This window comes from Puntigrus tetrazona, chromosome 8 (genome assembly GCF_018831695.1).
Source record: "Puntigrus tetrazona isolate hp1 chromosome 8, ASM1883169v1, whole genome shotgun sequence".
NCBI lineage: Eukaryota > Metazoa > Chordata > Actinopteri > Cypriniformes > Cyprinidae > Puntigrus > Puntigrus tetrazona.
Genome location: NC_056706.1, coordinates 12,942,408 through 12,966,163, shown reverse-complemented (window position 1 = coordinate 12,966,163; position 23,756 = coordinate 12,942,408). Strand labels below are relative to the sequence as shown.

General features: G+C 38.2%; 2 protein-coding genes across 7 annotated transcripts in view; both read left to right on the top strand.

Moving 5' to 3' along the window:
- Window positions 1-17,461, top strand: part of kazna (kazrin, periplakin interacting protein a) — a 33,520-nt gene extending 16,059 nt beyond the window's left edge. For 3 of the 5 annotated variants that reach the window (XM_043246794.1, XM_043246797.1, XM_043246798.1), the window contains 14 exons: window positions 2,552-2,743; window positions 4,932-5,068; window positions 5,174-5,344; window positions 5,552-5,635; window positions 6,953-7,127; window positions 7,290-7,474; window positions 8,194-8,317; window positions 10,306-10,511; window positions 10,648-10,766; window positions 12,703-12,934; window positions 13,222-13,323; window positions 13,418-13,584; window positions 13,717-13,837; window positions 15,847-17,461. In XM_043246794.1, coding sequence (XP_043102729.1) covers window positions 2,552-2,743; window positions 4,932-5,068; window positions 5,174-5,344; window positions 5,552-5,635; window positions 6,953-7,127; window positions 7,290-7,474; window positions 8,194-8,317; window positions 10,306-10,511; window positions 10,648-10,766; window positions 12,703-12,934; window positions 13,222-13,323; window positions 13,418-13,584; window positions 13,717-13,837; window positions 15,847-16,005 — 2,174 coding nt within the window. In that variant the 3' untranslated portion in view covers window positions 16,006-17,461. The remainder of the gene's footprint in view (window positions 1-2,551; window positions 2,744-4,931; window positions 5,069-5,173; window positions 5,345-5,551; window positions 5,636-6,952; window positions 7,128-7,289; window positions 7,475-8,193; window positions 8,318-10,305; window positions 10,512-10,647; window positions 10,767-12,702; window positions 12,935-13,221; window positions 13,324-13,417; window positions 13,585-13,716; window positions 13,838-15,846) is intronic. The other 2 variants (XM_043246795.1, XM_043246796.1) reach the window with 2 other exon arrangements.
- Window positions 17,462-17,572: 111 nt separating this feature from the next.
- tmem51a (transmembrane protein 51a) lies at window positions 17,573-23,474 on the top strand. Of its 2 annotated transcripts, XM_043246833.1 has the most exons (3): window positions 17,573-17,979; window positions 19,644-20,110; window positions 21,731-23,474. In XM_043246833.1, the coding sequence occupies exons 2-3, from the start codon at window positions 19,770-19,772 to the stop codon at window positions 22,131-22,133; spliced, it is 744 nt and encodes a 247-aa protein (XP_043102768.1). In that variant the 5' UTR covers window positions 17,573-17,979; window positions 19,644-19,769; the 3' UTR covers window positions 22,134-23,474. The 2 variants fall into 2 exon arrangements, with proteins under 2 accessions (XP_043102768.1, XP_043102770.1); XM_043246835.1 differs by lacking the exon at window positions 17,573-17,979 and having other exon boundaries at window positions 18,013-20,110.
- The last annotated feature ends 282 nt before the right edge of the window (window positions 23,475-23,756 follow it).

The window sequence follows — 23,756 nt, the reverse complement described above, 5'->3', positions numbered from 1 at the left end:
AGACAATCACTGTTATTTTTTGAAATGCAGTTTATGGTGCTGTAAGAGATATTTTAAGTCGATGATCATTCCTTCTCTAGTCTTCTCCCTAAGGCTCACAGATTAATTTTGTGGTTGACTACACTAATAGAATTAAACTCTTCAGAACGTGGCTATCAGATCACTGCCCTTTTCTGCAATGTCCTCAAAGGCCAAAACACTCAAGACTCTTTAAATGAGATGAAAACATAGGATGAGAAGCCGTCACATACTTTGCTGCCCTTTCCTTTTTTTATTTCTTTGTCACACTTGTCAAAAACTTTATTAATGTCACTGCCTCGGTTAACAAATCATTAAACCAAGTGGCATTTATTTAAAGAACTTAAGTGGAACTGACAGGAAAAGTGGTTTGGAATAAAGAACTAGTGTCCCAAGTTGATTTATTTTATTATTTTCCTCAAATGCATTGGACATGGTTTACGTGTTCGCATTTTTTTTTTTTGCCGGCGATGCTGAGCATGCATGATCAGGCCTCATTTCCGCTTGTTTAAATTAGCCTTGATATCCTGTTTTTAAAGGCGCACAAAGAGTCCAGGTGAAAACTCATACCATACACTTATGTAATATTAAACAATAAAAAATTTCCTGTCTGGACAAGAAACTTCAGGCTAGAGCCATCCGTAACCCTTGACTGAACCCAGCTAATCTAGAGTCGCATCTGCATTCTAGAGGCTCATTTTTGGATTAGCTGATTCAGAGGTCTAATCCGTATAATACAGCCTGCCAAATCTGCAGTGTTGTCTCGTATCTGCCGTCTGAAAGTAAACTAAAGCAGATTCTAGAGCTGCATTAGATGCCTGTGTCAAGACTTCAGCCTGTTCTGACAAGGAGGAACACCAGGTGTTCGGGATTCTTCACCTGTTTCAAATCCCACGTTCAGAGTTAACTGTGACCTGAATTTTTATTAGATAGTTGTACTTTTTAGACTCATGTGATCATCGCATTGCTGAGAGAATAGAAAGTGAATCAGAGTTTAAATGAAAACTGACCTGCGCACTTCAGAATCTGGCAACAAACCTAAACGCATAAACAAACCTAAATCACAATCACTTGGGTCAAAGCTCATTTTGAATGCCACACACGCACACACACACACACACACGCACACACAAGCACCTCATCGCTGCTGTTTTTACTTTATGATTTTATTTACACACTACTGTACGCACACTTATCTCTTTGTGTAAATCCAGAAGTGCTGTTTAAAAAGTTAAAGCACAGAGATCATAAGGGCAGTTGATGTTTTTGTGCTTCTGCTACGTATCATTTGTATATTTATGTTGTTTTGTTTTGCCATCACCAAAGCCTCTAAACAATTTACTTGACATTCCATCTCACCCTTTACCTGCTGTGCGTTTCTATAGCTTCACTCTGCAGAAATGACAGGAATGCTCTCATGCTTGCGTCCCAGCACCTGTTGAGATAATCTACTTGGTTTTCATGTAGGAGGTATATTTGCATATTGTGCATGAAGTTGAACTGATGGAAAGGATTTTCTGTTCTTACTTTAAATTATATACTGTTGTTCTGGTTCTGGGTGCCAATTCCAGTAAAGCACTTTAGGCATATTTCTTATTAATATGTATAGCTGTGGTTGTGTATATTCTGTGTGCGTGAGATAGGGTGCCATTCAAAAGTGTGGGATCAGTAAGATTATTATAAAATATTATAAATAACTTATTTCTGTGACGCAGCACTGAATTTTTAAGCATACACTACTTCAGTATTCACTGTCACATGATCCTTCAGAAATCATTATAATATGCTGAAAATTTATTAGCATTGAAACAGTTGTGCCTCAATGCTATTTTTTTCTTTGATCTTTATAATCACTTTTTTTTAGCAAACCTTGCTGAATAAAAGTATTAATTTCTTTAAAAAAGATTTTTTATTTATCAAAGATTCCTGAAAAAAGCAGCAGCATCTCGTCGTACTGTATATAATTCGGCATATTAGAATGATTTGAAAAGTATCAGGTGATACTGAAGACCGGAGTAATAATGCTGACAATTCAACTGTGCTTTACAGAGTATGTTATATTTTAAAAAGTATTTTAAAATTGCAATTGCAATAATATTTCACTTTTTCTTTGTATTTTTGATCAAATAAATGCAGCCTTGATGACCATAAGAAACTATTAAAATAATAGCAATGTTTGTATATATGTATATGTTGTAGATATATAAAATTATATAATAAATAATAATGAAGCTGTAGGTTTTAACTTGAAATGTCTTTACTGTCTCAAATTAATGTAATGCATCATACCTGTATAAAAGTATTAATTTCTTAAAAACAAAAATTTCCATAAACGATTAGAATGGTATTTTTGCTTTATTTATTTATTGTGCGGTTCTGCCATTTAAAATACACTCGGCTTGTGCCACTTCTGATAACAATAATGGAAAATATATACATTTTTAAGAGACATTTCTGTTCAGTAGCAAAATAAATCACAGTGATGCATTTTGGTATTAAATTATATTCTCTCTCTTTGTCTCTGTCTCTGAAGTGCTGTTGCATGAGGAGGTGGTGCGTCTGCAGGAGGAGGTGTCAGTGCTGAAGCAGGTCAGGGAGATGTTGAATCGGGAGCTGGAGGAGACAGGAGGAGGCTGCTCTGTGGAGCTGCTGTCTGTTTCACAGCTCCGCGTGCAGCTAACGCAGAAAGAGCAGGAGCTGGACAGAGCAAAGGAGGCGTTGCAAGGTAGGAAATGAATATCATGAGCCTGACCCTCTGCTCTCAGTCAGCGCTAGACCTGTCATTTTGAAATCGACAACAGACTTACAAACCCAAACCCATTGCTCATTGAGGCGAAAAAGATATGGTGTTAAATAAATATTATGGAAAGAGAGTGCTTGATTAAATTGATTGATTTGATTTCATGTATTTTTGGCACATTTCAGTGTCATTTACAATCGGCTCACTATATTATATACCTTTATATAAATGAGTCTCAGACAAGTGATTTGATCCAGTATCATAAACACTGTTGAGGACCTGAAGGTGTTTTGACTGCAACGTTTTAAATCTGCAGAGACTGAAATTCCTCAAAATGATTTGGACCTCATCTCTCCTCCTCCTTTATTTTGTCCTGTGGCTCATTTTTCAGCTCTGGAGCTATGAAACGCAGAAGTAATCAACACAGTACTGACCACGAAACTGCCGTAATATTCTCCATGTTTAGGTGTCGAGGGATTCTGTTCTCCTTGGTCTGACTTTGTCTTGAAATCTACTTTCTCCCGTGACCTTCAAAACCCAGTGTTAGAGAAATGCTGAAATAAATGTTCTTGTGTTTCACTTGTGTTTCACAGATCGTGGAGAGGTAATCCGTTATCCTGAATATCATCTGCACCTAAAAAAGCTTTGCATTGTGGGTGCTGTCTTCGGTGCTCATTTGAACAGTAACTTTACCCCAGTGCTGACGCTGTGTGTGTACAGTATATATGCGGCAAAAAAGCCTTCTCATATCACCCTCTGCAGTGCTCGGTGAAGGCCTACTGAAATCACTAATGCAATTTGTAAATTGTACATTTCTGCTGTAGAAATCCATTTCCGCAAAAGATGGAAGGATAAAGAAAACTCAAATATCTAATAATGTGATTTGTGTGTGAGCTGATGGAAAAAGAACATCCAGTATTTAATTAAACACAGTTTGGGGGGAAATTAAGAGCTCTTGATCTTCCAGGATTTACTGATCTGAATGTTCGCTGCTATTCACAATCTCTCTCCACCTCCTACCAGGTGTTCTTATGTGTGTGTGTGTGTGTGTGTGTGTGTGTGTGTGTGTGCACATGAGTGTGTAAAAGGCTTTTTGTGTGTGCCGTTTGGCTGCTGTATAATGAGTCTTTAAGTGGTGGGTGAATGGACTCAATGTCCTTGGAAAAGACGAGCTGCAATTTGCAAGTCAGAGCAGAGGCTACAAACAACCTAAAACAGTCAATTACTGCCTCTGTTATCACACAGTATTAACCACAGCCAGCTGGAGAGAGAGACACCATGGAAGAGGAAAAAGAGGGAAAGAGAGAGAGAGACTGGTGTGTGAAAATGGACATCAAGAGTACGATAGTAATGTGTAAATGGGAATGGTTACATGCAAATTAAACCGTATTATGTATTTAAATTGATGGAGACCACAATCCCAGTAGCACCTGAAAATGAATTTCAAGGTGTAATATTACTACTACATATAACTGCAATCACAGGTGAAATAAAGGTCTTCATGAATATGATTTTAATTCGAACTATTTAAAGAAGAGCACAAGGCTGATTGTCAAGGTTGTGAAGCCTTTCCGGTTTGTCAGGACAAGATTAGCAGAGGAGCACAGAACCTTATCAAAACAGCGTTTTAGACTGTAAAACACAAAATGAGTATTTTCATTTTCCGCAGAGAGAATAATTATTGCTTATTTTGTTTTCTCTTTTTTTAATTTTGTTATGTTTAATTATCGGTGCTTGCTAAGTATCAGCTGAGGATTGGTGTTGCTTATACTCAAGGTTATAGTTTGTTATAAACCCGTAACTCTATGTATTAAACTTTTGTGCTATGGACATAAATTATAGCCTAGCTATAATCATGTAGCTTGAGGAAGTGCACTACCTTTCAATTGTTTGGGGTTGGTTTAAGCTGTTTGAAAGCTTTTGAAGGACTATCTTTGCTCACTAAGGCTATATTTATTTGATTAAAAATACAGTAACAATGTGAAATATTATTACAGTTGAAAGTAAATGATTTTGTGTTTTGATATATTTTAAAGTGGACTTTATTGTTGTGACCGTAAAGCTGAATTTTCGCTATCCCAGTCTTTAGTGTCACACGAACCTTCAGAACTGATTCTAATATGTTGATTTCATGCTGAAGAATTATAATTCTTTGTCTCTTTTTTTTCCCTAGCAATGAAGGCAGACAGAAAGCGTTTGAGGTTGGAGAGAACTGATTTGGTGAATCAGATGCAGCAGCTCTACACAACACTGGAGAGCCGTGAGGAGCAGCTACGAGATTTCATACGCAACTATGAGCAACACCGAAAAGTATTTTACATGCATATCGCATGCATTCATACTAGCACAACAGCTTTAAACATGCATAAATTTCCACTCATACACATGCTTCAGTATTTAATTTATGTGTTGCAGGAGAGTGAGGACGCAGTGAGAGTTCTGGCAAGGGAAAAAGATATGTTGGAACGGGAGAAGTGGGACCTACGCCGACAAACCAAAGAGGCCTCAGAACATGCAAGTGCACTCCGATCTGCACTGGACCTGAAAGAGAACAGGATCAAGGAGCTGGAGGCTGAACTGACTATGGTGAGATACTCAGAGTTTAGAAAAACAGGGTATCTTTCTTTTTGTCTTCTAAGTGGATGAGTGAGTCTAGAGATATTTGAAGTGTTCGTCTTGTTTAGGATGTGCCTTCAAACGATCTGTCAACTGAGTAGCTCAAAAATGTCAGAGTTGGGTTGTTTGTGTGCGCGCGCGTGTGTGCTTTTGTTTATGTGTGTGTTTCTTTAACAGATGAGTAGCTTTATGGCTCAGAAACTAGAGAGTCGCGTGTTTGTTCGATCTCCAGAAAGACCAGCCTCACCCAAAACCGTGTCGGTAAGATCAGCCAGGCCTGTCACTCTGTCTTTGATTGGCCTGCGGTGTTGACCCCCATATCTGATATGCACAATTTGATTGGTTGCACGTGTATTTCGTTTTGAGAACAAACGTTTGTGCATATGGAATGGAAAAGGCATGTTCTGTTTCTTTACTGTGAATGTTTCTTCTCTGCATGCTCATTTTGTAGAAGATTTAGGAGCTCATTTGAGAGCCATTCTAAACCAATAATAATGTGGTGGTGGTGTTCTTTTTGGCTTTTTTTCTGGCATGACTGTGGCTTGAAATGTTTTTGAACTAGGCCCAACATGGAATCTGCCGTTTTTCAGCATTTTCTGCCCCAATTAGGTGCAAGGTTTGGCATCAGGCTTAATAATCTATGGTTTAATAATCTATGGTTTAATAAGGATTAATAAGGCTATGAATCTATTTGATCAAAAATAGAGAAAATAAATTTACTTTTGTGAAATATATTTTGAAATAGGTTTTCTATGAACAAACCTGAATTGTCTGCATGATTACTCCAGTCTCCAGTGTCACGTGATTCTTAAGAAATCATTCTAATATTTTGATTTATAGTGAGTGTTGATATTTTGGCACTTTTTTCAGGATTCTTTAATTCAGCAAGGATTTGATAAATGAATAAAAAGTATGGTAAAGACTTGTATTGTTAGAAAAGATTTCTAATTGGAATATTCTTTTAAACTCTTTATTCATCAAAGAAAAAAGTATCACAGGTTCCAAAAAAGCTTCACAAGGGTTTCCAACATTAAAATAATTTCTGTAGGATCATGTGACACTGAAGACTGGAACAATGGCTGATGAAAATTCAGTGCAGCATCATAGAAATACAATATATTTGAAAGTATATTAAGTATATTTTATTCTATGTTTGTCAACATTTGAAGTGGATCAGAAAAGTTCAGCTAAATTGTTCTAAGACAAGAACGCCTGCTGCTTTTATTATATATGATTGATTGTTTTAATGGAGAGTCATATGTAGAAATATACAAATAGAACAGTTCTGGAAACACACAAGACACATAACACATAATGGTGGAAGAAGGCACGCAGAATTTTGGTGGCTCAATTGCAGACATATGTAATATTTTCTGCCGAATCATCTGAGTGCAGATTCTGTGTTGGGCCTATTAATAACTTGACTACAGCTCCAGACTGGCACTAATGTGAAGCGTTTGGAGCGGTTATTCTGGGCAGTTCTACATTTTAATTTTCACACGCTTAACGTTTGTTTACAACACTCTCTCTGGATAAGGAAGTGCACCGTATTGAATTAAATCTGTTTGTGTGTTCCAGGCAAAACAGTCTTTGGCTACTCTCACTAAGGATGTTCCTAAGCGACACTCGCTGGCCATGCCCACAGAGACTGTCGTCAACGGCAACCAAGAGTGGGCGATGCATGCAGAGCTTCCTCTGACTGCGGCGATACGACAGAGTCAACAAAACCTTTACCACTCAATGGACAGACAGGGTATATACACACACACACACACACACACACACACACACATACACATAACACACAACAGCAATGACCTGTCCGTGTGAAGATCACAACCAGAAAGCTGAGAATTACTTAATAAAAATGAGGTAAAATCAGCCTCCTAATTCTCTTAATGTTTGTGTGTGTTAGTGCTGAAAGCATCAACGTGTGTGTGTGATGCGGACGGCATCAGCATGATGTCATCAGCCGCGGCCAGGATCAGTCCATGTCACTCTAAACAAGCGTCAGTCATCTCGGATGCCTCGGTGATGAAAGGAGAGAGATCCTCAACGCCATCAGATTCACCACGACACAGAACACACTCCCTCTGCAATGTGAGACACACACAGCACTCCACTCACTGTGACACTCTTTGCATTGCAAAACCTATACACACGCTGACTCCTAAACCTCAATATATTTACATGCACATTTAAATGTACTTATTTAGAAGACTCTGTTATCCTTAGAAATTCACAAATGAGAAACATGTAAAAATTTGTCACAGGGTCAACAATATTCATAGTATACTATATTAAACAATATTCATACAATTTTTATGCTACATTAGGAAACTTGTTCAATTATTGTTGTAAATTAAATTAGTAAGTTTTTTTGTATTACACATCGATCTTATTTTTACACCCACACACACACACATAGTATATAAACAAACTTTTTATTTTTAATGTGATTAATCATGATTAATTATTTCACAGCCCTAATTGTGTTAAATACATGGTTTCTAATATGGTTTCTATTTCCTTTTTACAGATGTTAAGAAAAAAAGGGGTTTTGCAATAACAAAATAGTAAAAGGATTATTATTTTTAATATTAATTTTATTATTATTATTTAACTTGTAATAATTTCTTATAATAATTTATATATTCATTGTAACAACAACAATAATAATAATAATCTATTTAATCTTAAGCTGTACCTCAAGCTTAAGATATTATGACAACTTATACAAATTAGTTTCTCTGCTCATTTTTGATTTTATCACCGTTGCTTCTATTGCTTATTATTTCTGTCTTTATCCCTGTCTCTAGTCTCTAGAGGATTTAGAAGAGCAGAGACGTAGAAAGAAGAAAGAGAGGATGGGTCTGGGCTCTCTGTCGAGGGTGTTCGGTCGAGGAAAGCAAAGAAAGTCTCTGGACCCCACTCTGTTTGATGGTACTAGCACACCTGACTACTACATAGAGGAGGATGCTGACTGGTGACGCTGCTGAGAGCCCCCCTAACACGTTTTCTGTGTGTGTGTGTGTGTGTATGTCTCTATCGCTGCCATCTTTATGAGCACAAGCTGACTGTACAATGATTTCAAACTGTACCGCAGTAGACCCAACCTGCCCAGAGTTTGTGTGTGTGTGCGTTTGCGCGTGTGTTCATTTTATACCCACTTTAGCATTTCACTGGAAACTTGAAGGACTGCTGAATGTGTAAATAATAGTCATAGTGCACTCTGTGCTTGTAATTGTTTCCAGATGCCTTTTATATCATTTAACGCTCATTGTTTCATCTGTTTTTAAACCTGTGTGTTAAACAAATCGATGGAGCTCTCCTGTTGGAAGCCAGCAGGACCCTCAATGTATGAAAACCCACAAAAAAAAGGCCATTTGCTTTTTCACACTGTGATCCAAGAGATACCTATTCATTTGTCTTCAGCATATTCTGGTATTTGGACATTTGATGTAGTCTGGTGACTTTTAGTGAGCAGTGGCTCGTCTTGCCTTTCCCACAGGAGAGTTTAAAACCGCCATTACACACACTAACTCTGACAACTGCCTTCACAACATCATTAACCAGGAGGCAAAAACTGATTTGAGAACAGCATGGAAATACAAAACCCAGATGACTGGTTATAAAAAAAAAAATAAAAAAAAAAATAAAAAAATAAAAACTTAGGATAGTTCTCATGGAAATGATTACTGTACCTTTAATAAAGCAGGGTATGACAGAGCTCCACAGTAGTTTCCCATGTTGCTTTGCAAGTGGGGAATGGATACCTTTACAAGCCTTTCACCATTAAACTTTGTATTTATAGTCTATTATTTTTATTTTTCTGAAATCAATGCTAGCTATCATTCAGTGGCAGATTCTTACCATTGTGTACATTTCAATATTGCACTGACATGAAATGAAGAATAAATGAGTTTTCAGAGCATGTAGTGTGTTCTTCATCAGCTGGAGATGGAGAGACGGCTCTCGTTTTCCCTGCTGCGTTTGGCTCAGGCTGGTGCTGAATAGCATGGAACTCTAAATGGCATGGAAATGAAAATGGTAATAAGTTATATAACTACAGACTATTTTGAAATAAAATCAGAAACACTCAACGGTGTGTGGCTGAGTTCTTCGCTCTTTGCGTTTTGGCGCTTCGCCTCCCTGAGCTTGTTTTTGGCTACTTTATCGACTCGGGTAGTACAGAGCATAATTAACTAACTCATTACTAAATATCTTTAACCACATGGGGCATTTATCTGTATGTGTGTGTGGTTGTTTAATCCATTCGTCCTTTTTTATCTTACTTTTAAGTATTTACGGGGCTCTCAAAGTCATTTTGGCGCGGGATGAATTCTGTGTACATTGTTTTTTTTTTTCCTGCAGTGGCTCATTAACTGCTGGTGATGAGCAAACTCCACCATCCTGATAATGAAGCTCCATTAGAGAAGGAGAGGGAAAATGTATGAATAGTTTGTGTAGATGAGATAAAAAGCAGTAAAACCAGACTGTTCTTTTCCAACAATGTTTACAAAGGTGCGAGCACTTAGCAGGAAAATGATTTGTCAGTCTTTATTTTACAACCTCTACCAAACAAATTTATTCTAAGAAAGCAGCACTTTGCTTTTAGAAACCACCCTATTATTAACCGATTATGGTCGTTTGGGTTGATTGCAGTTTTTGAAAGTGGTTTAGTGCTGCCGTCTACTGGTAAAATTATTCGCGCACAGAAGACGCTTTAGTGGCTGCTGTTCAAAAACTGATGCAAATGGGGCTAAATGTGTATTTTATCTAACTTCTTATCTCCGGATTCATATATTTCGTGTTTATGATACCGTATCTTTTCACTTGAGAAAAGAAAACGCGGTAGTTATGCTCGTAAATTATAATGGAAAACAAACTAGAATTAAGTCCCGCCCCTCTCCCGTCATGCACCAATCTAGACTCCGACAGTTTATCAAGCCCCGCCCGCCTCAGTGTGAGCCTATCAGAATGCGAGGAGCATCTGGATCGGCTTCAGCAGGTGGAGCTCGCGCGGACGGCACCTATGTCCCGTTGGCGTGCAGGAACTGTGCAGGCGTGGCTGGAGGTGATCATGGCCATGCCGATGTACATACGGGCCTGTGCGGACAACGTTAAAAGTGGGAAGGTAGTCGTGACATTGTCATGAACATTTGTCCACAGCAGTCTTTAAATTTATGCCATAATACACACAGATCCTAATCTGAATGCTTTGTAGCCTTTGAGAATGTTAAAATTAAGCGTTTGTGTGTGTGATTTATTAGGTCTTGTTAGTTCTTACGGATGAGGACCTGGAGTTTGTTTTAGGTATCAGTAATTCAATGCACCGAAGGAAACTCCGTCTGGCCATTGAAGATTACAGGGATGCGGAATCAGGACATGGGTAGGAAACACAAGACATAATAAAATAATAAATAAAAAAAAATAAACCCAACAGATCAATAAGTTCACCCCAAAATTCTGTTGTTGTTTGATTGCTGTCATGGTGTTCCAAACCCATAGGTCTTTGAATAATTTTCAAAACATTATCTATTTTAAGATACACTATATTGCCAAAAGTATTTGCTCACCCATCTAAATAATCGGAATCAGGTGTTTCAATCACTTCCATGCCCACCGGTGTATAAAATCAATCACCTAGTTATACAGACTGTTTTTACAAACTTTTGTGAAAGAATGGGTCACTCTCAGGAGCTCAGTGAAATCCAGCATGAAACTGTGATAGGATGCCACCTGTGCAGCAAATCCAGTTGTGAAATTTCCTCGCTCCTAAATGGTCCACAGTCAACTGTCAGCTGTATTATAAGAATGTGGAAGTGTTTGAGAACGACAGCAACCACGACGCGGTAGGCCATGTAAACTGATGGAGCTAGGTCAGCGGATGCTGAGAAGCATAGTTTGAAGAGGTTACCAACCTTTTGCAGAGTCAGTCGCTGCAGACCTTCAAATTTCATGTAGCCTTCAAATTAGCTCAAGAATAGTATGCAGAGAGTTTCATGGAATGGGTTTCCATGGCCGAGCAGCTGCATCCAGCCATACATAAACCAAACCAAGTTCAATGCAAAGCGCTGGATGCCATGGTGTAAAGCACGCCGCCACTGGACTCTAGAGCAGTGGAGACACATTCTCTGGAGTGACAAATCGCGCTTCTCCATCTGGCAATCTGATGGACGAGTCTGGATTTGGCGGTTGCCAGGAGAACGGTACTTGTCTGACTGCATTGTGCCAAGTGTAAAGTTTGGTGGAGGGGTGATTGTGGTGTGGGCTTGTTTTACAGGACCTCGGCTTGGCCCCTTAGTTCCAGTGAAAGGAACTCTGAATGCTTCAGCACTTTGGACAATTCCCTGCTCCCAACTTAGTAGGAACAGTTTGGAGCTGGCCCCTTCCTCTTCCAACGTGACTGTGCAACAGTGCGCAAAGCAAGGTCCATAAAGACATGGATGACATAAAAGTCTGGTGTGGATGAACTTGACTGGCCTGCACAGAGTCCTGACCTCAACCCAAAAGAACACCTTTGGGATGAATTAGAGCAGATACTGACAGCCAGGCCTTCTCATCCAACATCAGTGTGTGACCTCACAAATGCGCTTCTGGAAGAATGGTCAAAAATTCCCATAATCACACTCCTAAACCTTGTGGACAGCCTTCCCAGAAGAGTTGAAGCTATTATAGCTGCAAAGGGTGGATTAACGTCATATTGAACCCTATGGATGAGGAATGGGATGTCACTTAAGTTTATATGTGAGTCAAGGCAGGTGAGCAAATACTTTTGGAAATATAGAGTATGTACAGAACACTTTTTAATAGAACCTTGTTTCCGTCTTTAGATTAACTGATGTTCAGGTAACCAAAGTATGGAAGGTCAAAATGCATAATAAAATCAATCCATAATGTATGAATTAAATGGTTTAAACCATGTCTTGTGAGATGAGATATTACTGTTTTTTATGATGGAACAGATTTGAAGATGAGTAAATAATGACAGAAATGTACAATTTCTGGGTGAATAATCCCTTAAAGCTAAAGTGGTGTGTGAGTAAAACGTAATTCTGTTTATTTTATTAATAACACCCCAATGTTTTTAATTAATATAAATATATATTTTAAAATAGCATAACAGGTTCAAGTTAAGCTCAGTCTGTGGCGTAATGTTGATTACCATATTTTTTTAAATAAAAATATTAATAATTTTGGCTAATCAGTTTCTTTTTTTGAGTACATAGCATTTTCTCTTATTAAAAAATTATACAAAACTAGTTCGATTACAAAGTTATTTCTGGATTTATGAAATATTTTTCCTTTTCTTTATCTTGTTTCAGCCTTTCTAAAGCAGCTGATCTGGATCACCACTGGGTCGCTCAAGCCTGGCTAACTGATGTAGGTCTCCCTCAATATTCCCAGTTCTTCCACACTCACCTTGTGGACGGACGTCTCCTAAGTACACTCACACGCACCGACCTTGAGAAGCATCTGCACGTGTCTAAAAAAGCCCACCAGAACAGCCTGCTGCTGGGAATACAGCTGCTCCACACGCTCAACTTTGACAAAGAGGTAACACAAATTCACATATAAACCAGAAGAACAGCATGATGGGAATTCCCACAGGTACTAAACCTTACCAAAAATTAACAACAACCATCTTACACACACACACACACACACACACACACACAAATCCACATCAGAATACCCCAGTCTGGAAAAACATACCCTGTTTGTTATATATATATATATATATATATATATATATATATATATATATATATATATATATATATGTATATGTATAGTATATAGTAAGTCAATGAGGCTAAACGACAAATACTGTTTTGCTGCAGATTTTGCAGTGCAGGAGATCAGAGTGTGAGAATCAGAACACAGACCCTGTAGTGTGGACCTGTCATCGCATCATCAAATGGATCAAAGAGATTGATCTGAAGGTGCTATTAAGAAAGAACAGCTGTGCTAACAGAGAAAGTGGAGGTCGTTGTATATGTAAAAACCCAAAAGAAAAAAACATATCTTTTCATTTAGGAGTTTGCTGACAATCTTCAGAACAGTGGGGTTCATGGTGCCATCATGGTGATGGATCCCTCCTTCAGCTCTGACACCATGGCGGCGGCTTTATGTATTTCAAGCAGCAAGCACATGGTCCGTCATCACTTGAGTGAAGAGGTGAAGGCACTTGTCAGTGCAGCCAGGTAAGACTTGTCTGTTAATACTGTTGTACTGTATGTGTCTGCCTAACTCTACAAATGTATATGTCCTAATGAATCAATGTCTCTGAAGACACAGTCGAGTCATGAAGATTTCTCTGATGTTTGTGTTTGCAGGGCAGGGCTTGATCAGGAAGTCGAACCTTTGGGGACTCCGCCCACACTTCACCGGCAAAGTTCTCTAAGCAGCTCATCACCCAGCTGTCATGACGACCAGCAGTCCTTAAGGAGGGTGAAGGTAGAATACAAAAGCTGAATCATATTCATAACACACACACAAATTCCACATTTAATCATATGCTGTATTATAAACATGCACAATACTGTTATTGTGGGCACTTTAAAATACTGTGAACCATTTATTACAAATAGGGAATGGACTTCGGGAGGTTTTGTTGCAACGCGAGCATTGCCCAACATTTTTCTGCTGCTGAGCTCATTCATGTCTGAGTCATTCTTCTGAGATCGCTGATGAAAAACATGGCACTTCCTTAAATCTCACGAATGGGGGGGATGTTATTTTCATTTTATTTTTGCATTATGAACCATTGACCATAAATGAATGCAAATACTTTTCGAACTGGTTATAATGCTCAACATCGCCATATGCCGTGTCAAAAACTTACGCACACTCGTGTAAACAAGCCCAACACAGATGAGAAGCGCAGGGTGGAATGGAAGACCTCCATTCGTCTTTAGAACGCAAGATTTTTCTGATTAATTCTGAGAGATCTCGTGTTAGCAATTAAATGACAGAACTTTTTTGTTAAGTGTTAAGTGGTCTATGTGTATTCATATATTCTTTGGAACACGCAGGACTCAGAAATGTTTGTCCAATAAAAAATGTTCGGTCCGAACAGTAAAATAGGCTTTTCTGCCTACCTGTTAACATAAGTATTTGCATACCGCTGCGCACCTGGTTCACGCAGACAGGATACTTCATTAGTGTGTTCACATACTCAATACAGACAGAGCGAGAACAGGCAGGCAAACAACATAAACAACCTGACCTTCCTTCCTGGTATTGTAGCATTGTCACTAACTGTACTATAAAGTTTCTCTCAGCGGTGAATTGCGCATGATGTATTGTAGTTATGTTGTGTGTCTTGTCGTCTAGTCTATATGCATTCAGGGGACATGGCTTTGGTGCGGCGTTTTGAAGGAAGGATGGAAAGTATGCTTGCAGTGGTGGCAAGCTAAACTAGCATTTTTTTCAAGATGTCTTACTGCATTTACTATTTGAAACCACCGTTCAGATTTTAGTATTTGTGACATTCACTGCAGCACTAAATATTTGAATAATTGCCTAATATTTTGTTTAAACGTTTTTAAAATCATATTTTAATCTGTGACCTAGATGTTATTTGAAAATGCTTTTTATTGTTCGGTCACACTTTACATTAAGGCTCCATTAGCTATTTCATTAGTTAAATTATACAATTCTTTTACATCATTTATTAATATAAGTGAATTAGAACTATAGTAGTATTGCTTTACTGTATGTAAATGTATGGGGTTTTTTTTAAGTAAAAAAATGTTTGTTATATTATTATAATCTATTTTTGTAACTTAGTTCATAATACTGTGATAAAATCTTCAGCAATTATCACAGCATGCAAATTCAGTTTAGCCACATTTAATGGTAAATCTTGTGAAGGTTGTCAAGAACTTGTATAGAAGCAACATCAAAAATAAGGAAAGATAAAAATAAATCTAATTTTATTGTGTGTCTGTGTGTATATATATATGCAACAATATTTCACTTAACAATAAAGTGACACAATGTATGGTATATAATTTAAAAGAAGAATTGCAATATTTCATTCATATTTCATCAAGTATCATTTACTTACTCTTGTATTATTCAAAACCTGTATTCCTTCTAGCATAAAAGAAGATATTCTGACAATGTATTTTATACAAAGGAAGTGGGCTTCAGTGTTTTTTTTTTGGTTCCCAGCATTCTTCAGAATATCGTCTTTTGTGTTCCGTGTGTTCCATAATTTGAAAGAACATGATGGCAGATTTTTTGAACCATTACTATCCTTTGCTTAAATCTTTTTGCACAACCAGTGTTTGCTCTCTTTTCAAGGTGTTTGCTCTTTAGTTCCTTCAAGTGTACTTCTCAGTAACAATGAATCCTCAGAGAATGAAGATTTGCATTATTGCTTGAATAATCCTTTAAAAGTCAAACGTTTGTAGCGCCAGTGAATCAGAAATCTGACGGGTCCACTTTCTTTTCTACAGCAGCAGCTTGGACTCAGCCCAAAGAATTTCACTGGACGAAAGATCAGTCACCAGAACAGATCCGGGTCGTTTCCAAGGAATGGACTTCAGGAGGTTTCGCTGCAACGAGAGCGTTGCCCGGTTCGGCATTTTTCTGCTGCCGAGCTCACCAATGTCTGAGTCATTCTCCTGTCGAGATCGCTGATGAAAAAACACCACACTTCCTTAAATCTCCCAAACGGGGGATGTTATTTTAATTTTCAAGGTGAACGTTGATGAAATCTCAATGAAAGTTCACATCTTCTGTCTCTGGACTTTGTTTGCCAGTAGGGGTCTTGGCTTTGCTTTGTAGACTTCCGTAGATGTTGTTGTTTGTGGCCACGGACTCGTTTGTCTCAAAGTGAGACAACATTTATTTATCTGTTAAGATTTTGATGAAGTTATTGTCAAATGCGGGTGAAGAATGTGTGAAGAAACAGGGCCAAGTATCCTGACAATTATAACTCTGAGAAAGAAAAATGTGTTCAAGATTTTTTTCTTTCCCAATAAAAATCATATTTTTGGACATTAGATTTAGTACCACAAAATATTGTAAAATGTTGTGTCATACAGTACATCATTATTTAAATGGATAAATATTTGAATTTCTTAAATTTAGCTAAATGAAGTTTATATCCAATGTGATTCACTTTGTAAAGTCTGATGTCCAACAGGTCCATAGCTACTCATGCTCACCCAATTTTGTATAACATGAACCCGATTTCATATTTGCCTCTGCTCTTACTTGGTACAGATGGTTCAAACCTGCTGCTTTTTTTGTACCAACTGTAAATCACCGATCTCAATATCATGCAATCGTAGCTATGCTGCCAACTCCAAGGTCATGCACATTGCTGAGCTGTAGCAGGGGTTAAGCTAATCATCACTGTTAATGCGCAAAGATCAAAGATAGGACTTGTACATTTGCATGTTTATTGACCGACTTTCTGAAGCAGCGTGAAGGGAGGTGAATTTAAAGACAGGACAACATGTTCTTCATATAAAAACGGTCTTAAATTTTAGTTAAACCTTTAGTAAAACTCTCTGGTAGCCTACTTCCCTATTTGATCCCAGGACTGTAAGACAAGAAAGCATCTGTAGCGGGTTGAAAAAGTTTGGAAAAAATAAATATTTGTTTCTCATATTTCTAGTAACTGATATGCATCATACCTGCAGTTCCCACAGTTTCCCACACAGGATTAATAAAGTCCTTCATTATACTGAGAAAAATGCGCAATACATGTCGGAGCACTCCTTGTTCCATTTACTGTAAAAGTTACATAACGTTCCTTAAAGTTATGAGGAAGCACCTTGCCTATATGGTCAACCTTTGTCCAAAACTATTAACCCTGCCAGAATCACAACTGCCCATAAAGTAGTTAAATATTGTTGAACATTTGTTCCGGAATTAGAATTTATGTCTTGCTGATCCCTGGTTGACGTATTTATGCGGGTGATGCTGGTGATTTCACGTGGACCACCCTGGATGTATACTGGTGTGATAAATAATGCCACTATCTTGAAAAATGTATAAACAAACTCCATGTCATAAAATGTCAAAAACAAAAATGTCATAAATAAACTCCATGTGAGCTTCTCCGGCTTTCCGAAAGGTTATCAGTAATTAATATACAGGGGGAAAAATTATATAAATTAATAAAATCGATTATTCCTAAAGAGATTAATATAAATACGATTAATACTGGGTTTTTTTTAATAGTCATCGGATAGGTTATGATTCTGTTTAAAAAAGTAGAGTTTTGATTTTCTCTGTATTACATAGAAGTTCTTATATTCCTGTCTGTGTCACTGAAAGTATCTAAAGTTTTATGGAGCATCAGCGTCAGGATGGGGAAGTTTTGCCCCTCAGAACATGGGCGGGGCGGGAGACCGAACGGGACTGTTAAAGGGTTAATTCTGGACTGCAGGGACAGGAAGATGTTCACGTCTGAAGACACTCAAGGCCAAACCGCTTTAAGAAATTCAAGTTGAGTTTCTTAAGGAATGTAACAAATGCCCCAGTGTAGCCTACGTGTGCATCATTGGATTAAAAGCGGTTTCGTCCAGCGTTTAAACGGGTTTGCTCTCCTAAACACGAGGAACGGAATTTTCTCGGTAAGACTTGCATTCTCAGGAACTTTAAGTTTGACTCCTTTTTCTGAAACTTTTTATTCCTGTTTATCGATTTATAGCGCGCGTTGGGTTTGTTGTGTGCAGCGTAATTTGCTGTTTTAAATGTGTTTTTATATATTTAATCGTATAATCTTTTAGCTTTTACTCTAAAAGACTCTGTAAAGAACCGCTGTTTCTACCTCTCAAGCGTTTAACAGGACGGACCCCTGCTCATGTAAAGTTTCATGAATGTATCCAGCGCTCGCGTTAAAGATAAGTTTTACGTTTCCATTGACACGCAGGCTGCACGCGTTCAAAACATACTTGCCTTACATTTTCAGATGTCGATGGTTGAGGGCATCAAGAAAGAAACTCCCTTTTTCAAACTTGCGCGAATTTTGCAGGAATGCTAAACGTTTGACAGCCTTGCTGCCATTTACTATTTTTTTCTTTAAACATTTTTGCATTTTGCCTAAAAACTAGGTGCTCTAGTTAAAGTGAATTAAAATAAGCTCGAAACGCAGCATCGTTGCATTGTCCCCTTGCGTTTCGAAATTGAATCATAAAAGCATATTCTGTGTGAACTCTCCCTTGGGTGTCGTTTTTGGGTACTGTAGCTAAGATACAGTTTCCATCTCAAATGCTGTCCATGGCTAGAATATCTGGGGCCCCTGCTTGAGCTCCTTCAGCTGAACGCTTTCTCCCGGTTACAGTGCCCTTTTCAATGTGAATTTCTGTGGTACTTTTTTTTTTTTTCTTTTGCGAGAGAGGGAAATTCCTGTCATTCCCCAGTGCAGATTCACTATCATAATTTCATCTGTCTGCATGCTTAGACGTGCTAGGTAAGTTCTGTGTTATGTATCCATTTCAGGCATATAAAAATGTTACGCCTTGTTTATGTCTGAGAGGAAATTGCATTCAACAAGTCAGATGTGCCGGGATGAAATTATTTCTATCCATCGAGACTTTAAATACTCTGCTGGAATGCAAACACAAAGCTCATTGACAAAACTGCCCACATTTTCCGTGCACGCAGCATAAACGGGTCACAGCTCAAGGAAATAAATTCTATTATAAACCACCTGATCTGAGAGCATAACTTAATGTTGCTCCCATTGCTGAGAAATGAGTGCGGTAAGAGCGCTTATCCCAAACCTGCCTACAGATAACCAATACCAGGAGCTGTGTAGGTATGACACAGCACAGTTATGATGTGTTATGAGTTTTCTTTAGCGTGTGTTTGTCTATTAAACAATAACGCATTGTTAGTAAAGACATTTCGGATCTCGGAGCAGCCTGGATTTCACTCTGACATACACCTTCCAGAGCTGAGATGAAATTTCACCGAAGTCTGTAAACTCTCTCACTTCACTCTTGAATCAAACTCTTTCTTCCGTTTTTATGGGCCTGTAACTGAAGCTTAGCTGAAGGGACACCTGCTTGATCTCAAAGAAGGAAGTTAGGCAAGCCCAACATCATGTCTACCAATACGTGTGATAAAAACCTTATCACTTCTGAAGCACAGGCTGGGTTATGTTATTTTCACACAGGTTTTATCAACTGGTCCTGGATGTTAGACTGTGATTGATATAAGACTCTTTTATGATAGTCTTGATTGTTCAATCGCTTTTCTGCTGATTCACCTTTGTTTGTTTTTCTTTTCACAGAGCGGGTCAGTGCTCCAGAAAAGACAGGAAAAATGAGATAAGATTTTTTTTAGGCTTTTCGACAGGCACAGTGCGACAAGCGACATATCCAGAGGAGATTGGAGTCCATTGGTAAGGTTTGGAAGCATGTCCTACAGCGACCAGACTCCACCCAGTCCCAGCAGGACCAGCGGCAGTAACTCGGGGGCTCAGTATGCTACGGCCGCGCTGGGCGTGGGCCTCATCGCTCTGGGGATAGTCATGATCGTGTGGAGCGTGGTGCCAGCAGGCTCTGGAGGGAACAGCTCTACTCCTGGAGTGGATCAAGGTCAAATTCGGGAGACCTCATCCGTGGCGTTCGTCTTAGTAGGGGGAGGAGTAGCTCTTCTGCTGCTGTCTGTGTGTCTGAGCGTACGGAACAAACAGCGGGCGGCCAGGGGACAGGAAGCCGGCAGTACACCCGCTAACACACAGGAGGAGGGGGCTACGTGAGTACATACTGTTAAATACACACCCAGGTGCAGCCACATTCTTACACTTTAATAGGCCAATGACGTGTGGTCTTTTTTTTTTATTTTATTTTGTTATTGTTCTATTAATGTACGCATAGAAATGTAATTCACACATACAGGGAATTGAATATACTTCATTATTTCTTTAATTTTTTTAGAAGATACTAAATTCTAGATTCTTTTTGATTTTATTATTTTATGATGTTATATAGACTAGTTTGGAGTAGATGTCACTTGCTGCTGCGCACACATAGTGGTGGCAGAAAAACACTGGTAACAGGTGGAGGGAAAATGGATCAAATTTATGGAATTATTTTTTTTTGTAGAATACTGTCATCAAAGATGCCATTTAAAAGCTAAATGTTTTAATGAACAGACTATGAATGGAAACTTACTTTTTAAGCATAACTTTGATTTAAACAAAAGGTCTACATAATATTCACATACACAGTTCATATAGTTTCGTGCTGTAACTATAAGGCTAATGGAATACGTCCTATTAGCCTTATAGTTACAGCATGAATATTATTTAAATTTATAGCTATTAATATTTGATGGAACATTTATTTTATATCATAATTCTGTCTTTTTTAGCAAATGCAAGTTTATATCTCCTAGTTCAAACATAGTCTATATGGCGTGTTGATGCAATCCTTCTAATATCATAATGACAAAAAAACATGGAAATAATTCAATTCTTTTTTTAAACATTATTAAGTAGTTTGGCATAATCTTGTATTGCAGTATTTTAGAAAAAGGATTTAACAGAACTGCTCGGCTGCTGATTAATATTTGAAAAAACTTTTTGTTAAATCCAACCAACATGCAGGAAAAAAAGAAACGGAACACTATATCATAAAAAGGACCCCGGCAGGACCTCATGACTTTCTCTGTGTCTCATTTGTTGGCTGTATATGTCATCAAGGATGTCTCGCTTTTAAAAAAGTAACCATCATAAAGTTGTCTGTTAGTCCTCTTGAGGCCTAAATTACTGTATTTTCTTTCTGTCTTTTGAATTTAATGGCTACTTTTCTAAAATGAGGCAACCTCGATGACACATACAGGACAGCTGGCAAATAGCCTCCAGAGGACGTAGACTCTGTAATCAGAGACAGAATGCGCGTCAAGGTCAAGAAGTCTTGTGAAAATATTTTAGAATTTGGCGTGGTTGGCTCAGGTTGTAAAATACTGTGTGCTGACTCCCAAAGAATTACTAGGATTTTGTGAATTTAATAGCGTTTTAATTGTTTACATAAATATGTTAATGATGTGTACATTATTTCAAGCACAAATAAAATACTCTTACACCACGTGGCATTTTAGTAAAAAAAGTCCCTTATGCTCCTCAATGCTGCATTTATTTGATCACAACCACAGGAAAGAGTAATATTAGTACAATTTAAAATATCTGTACTCTATATTTTAAAATGTAATTTATTCCTGCTGTGGCAAAGCTTCAGTTTTCAGCATTACTACTCTAGTCTTCACGTGATACTTCAGAAATCATTCTAATATTGTGGGGTTTTTTTTGTTTTTAATTGCTGAAATGAATATGCACTGGTATGGTTCTAAATGTGCATCTATTTTTGCTTCTAGGATGGAACACTTATCCCAGAGCTACACAGTTCCCACTTACGAGGAGGTGGTAATGAGTGGCCAGTATCCCATCAGTCAGTCCTCGGTGCGACACAACAGCATCACCCAGCTGCCAGCTTATGAGGAGCTGGAGGAAGATCGGCACCCTGTGGAAGATGGATTGAGCCCAGCACGCAGACCTTCATCCCAAATCGACCCCAGCACCGGAGCGGGCGGCCGAAGAAACAGCCGGCCCGGGAGAAAACTGATTCCCCTTAAAATTAGACGCATAAAATCGGACAACCTGAGAAGGAAAAGCTTAAGCGATATCCAGCATACCAACGTGTTCACTATCGAACCCCTCACACCGCCTCCACAGTATGACGACAAGCTCCCTCCACTTCCTTCAGACGCAGAACAGTGAGGTGTGCTCTAGGTTTACACTAACACTGCAGCGTGATAGAGTGTGTTTACCTACTTTACTGCAATGAACTTCACATTACTCCTCTAGAACTGACCGGCAGCACAGAGGAGGCAGTAGTATGGAAAGGAGAGAGCCTCATTATGTCTTCCTGTGTTGGCTGAATATGTCCTTGTAAAAAAAAAAAAAAAAAAAAAATCATAAAAAAGTTGCAGCTGACTGGATTAAAACTGAACTGGATTTTTTTTTTTTAAGATGTTTACTGAACCACTGCTGGTCTTTATATAGAATGGTCTTGTTTTTGCTGTCGAACTTGAAATTCAGCATCCCAGCTGTCTAGACCTTTATTTCATGGGACATCCACTAGAATTTCAGAAGAGATGTGAAACTGTAAACTGAGTCACATCAGCACTATTGCGTTTTTTTGCACTGATATGTGTTTGTGTCGGGTGTGAGTTCATGTGATGTTTTTTTTGTACATTTTCCAAGAACTTTAGCTTTGGTTCTTTTGTTGGCTTTAACTTTCTGTGTTTGTGTGTAATATGGTTGTTCTTGGTGACCTTGTTGCCGGAGTGAGAAACTGTGAGGTCATCAGTATGTGTGTCTCCTCATGGTTTACGACACAGAGAAGTTCTTTGACCCTGCAGCTGCCTTATATCACTCTCTCACCAGCACACATCACCAAACACAGAGAATTTCTTGTCTCCCCTTTTCACTAACTTGGATACACAAACACTCAGCCTTTTCATCCCTTTATTTTTAACTTTTAATGTTGATTTGTGTGAAGAAAACTGTTTTTCTCATAGGGCAGCTGTGGCATCTCTGCTGTGAGGTTCAAGCTCCCAGTCATGTCTACACATGCGTTACTGCTCTAAACACTCCAGGTTTTTCACAATAATAACCAGCTACAGGTGTGTCTTAATGAAATCAGTATTTCTCTTTCTGGAAATTTTGCTGACGCATCTGCAGTTTAAGATGGAAACGTAAATGAAAAATGTTTCTGAATCTCATGTGCTATTTAATGATGTATGTTTCTTCTGTTTTTTCCCCCTCTATTTCGTTATGTTCTGTTTATATTGTCAGTTAGTCTGGAAGGATAAATAAAAGCAGTTTGATGTTATATATTTAATCTAATATATTGTGTCATGAGGGATGCTAATTGTACTTAAAAATAAAGTGTGTTTGTAAAACAATATTCTCTTTACCCTCCAGAGCATGTATTTCAGAAAGATCAAAAGGAATAAAAAAAAAATAGTCTTTTTAGAAATTAAATTGATCTGTAATGAATCATCATGAAGTTTGTTACCACAAAAGGAAAAAAAATAAAGATGTGACACAAGGAAATATTTTACTTTTGGTTTTAAACTCTCTAAAAAGTTACATATTTCCATCCTGACCTGATGTATTCAATTCAATCTTAACCTTCATGTAGTGGATTGTGATTCATTCAGTAACAGAGCCAATTCATTCATTCATTTGTTCACTGATCGTTCCTGTAGAATGAGTGAGCCAATGAATCGTTCACTCAACCGACTCGGTCAGTGCAACCAATCACACTCTTTCAGAGCCGCTATTGGTCGAGCTTTGTCGTCGCAAAGGAGCATGTTTAGGCGTGAGATAATTCAG

Bases quoted from the DNA above. Each gene is read 5' to 3' on its own strand.
- tmem51a (XM_043246833.1), top strand. From the start codon at position 19,770: ATGTCCTACAGCGACCAGACTCCACCCAGTCCCAGCAGGACCAGCGGC. The intron at 20,111-21,730 runs GTGAGTACATAC...TTTTGCTTCTAG, and splicing joins ACACAGGAGGAGGGGGCTAC to GATGGAACACTTATCCCAGA.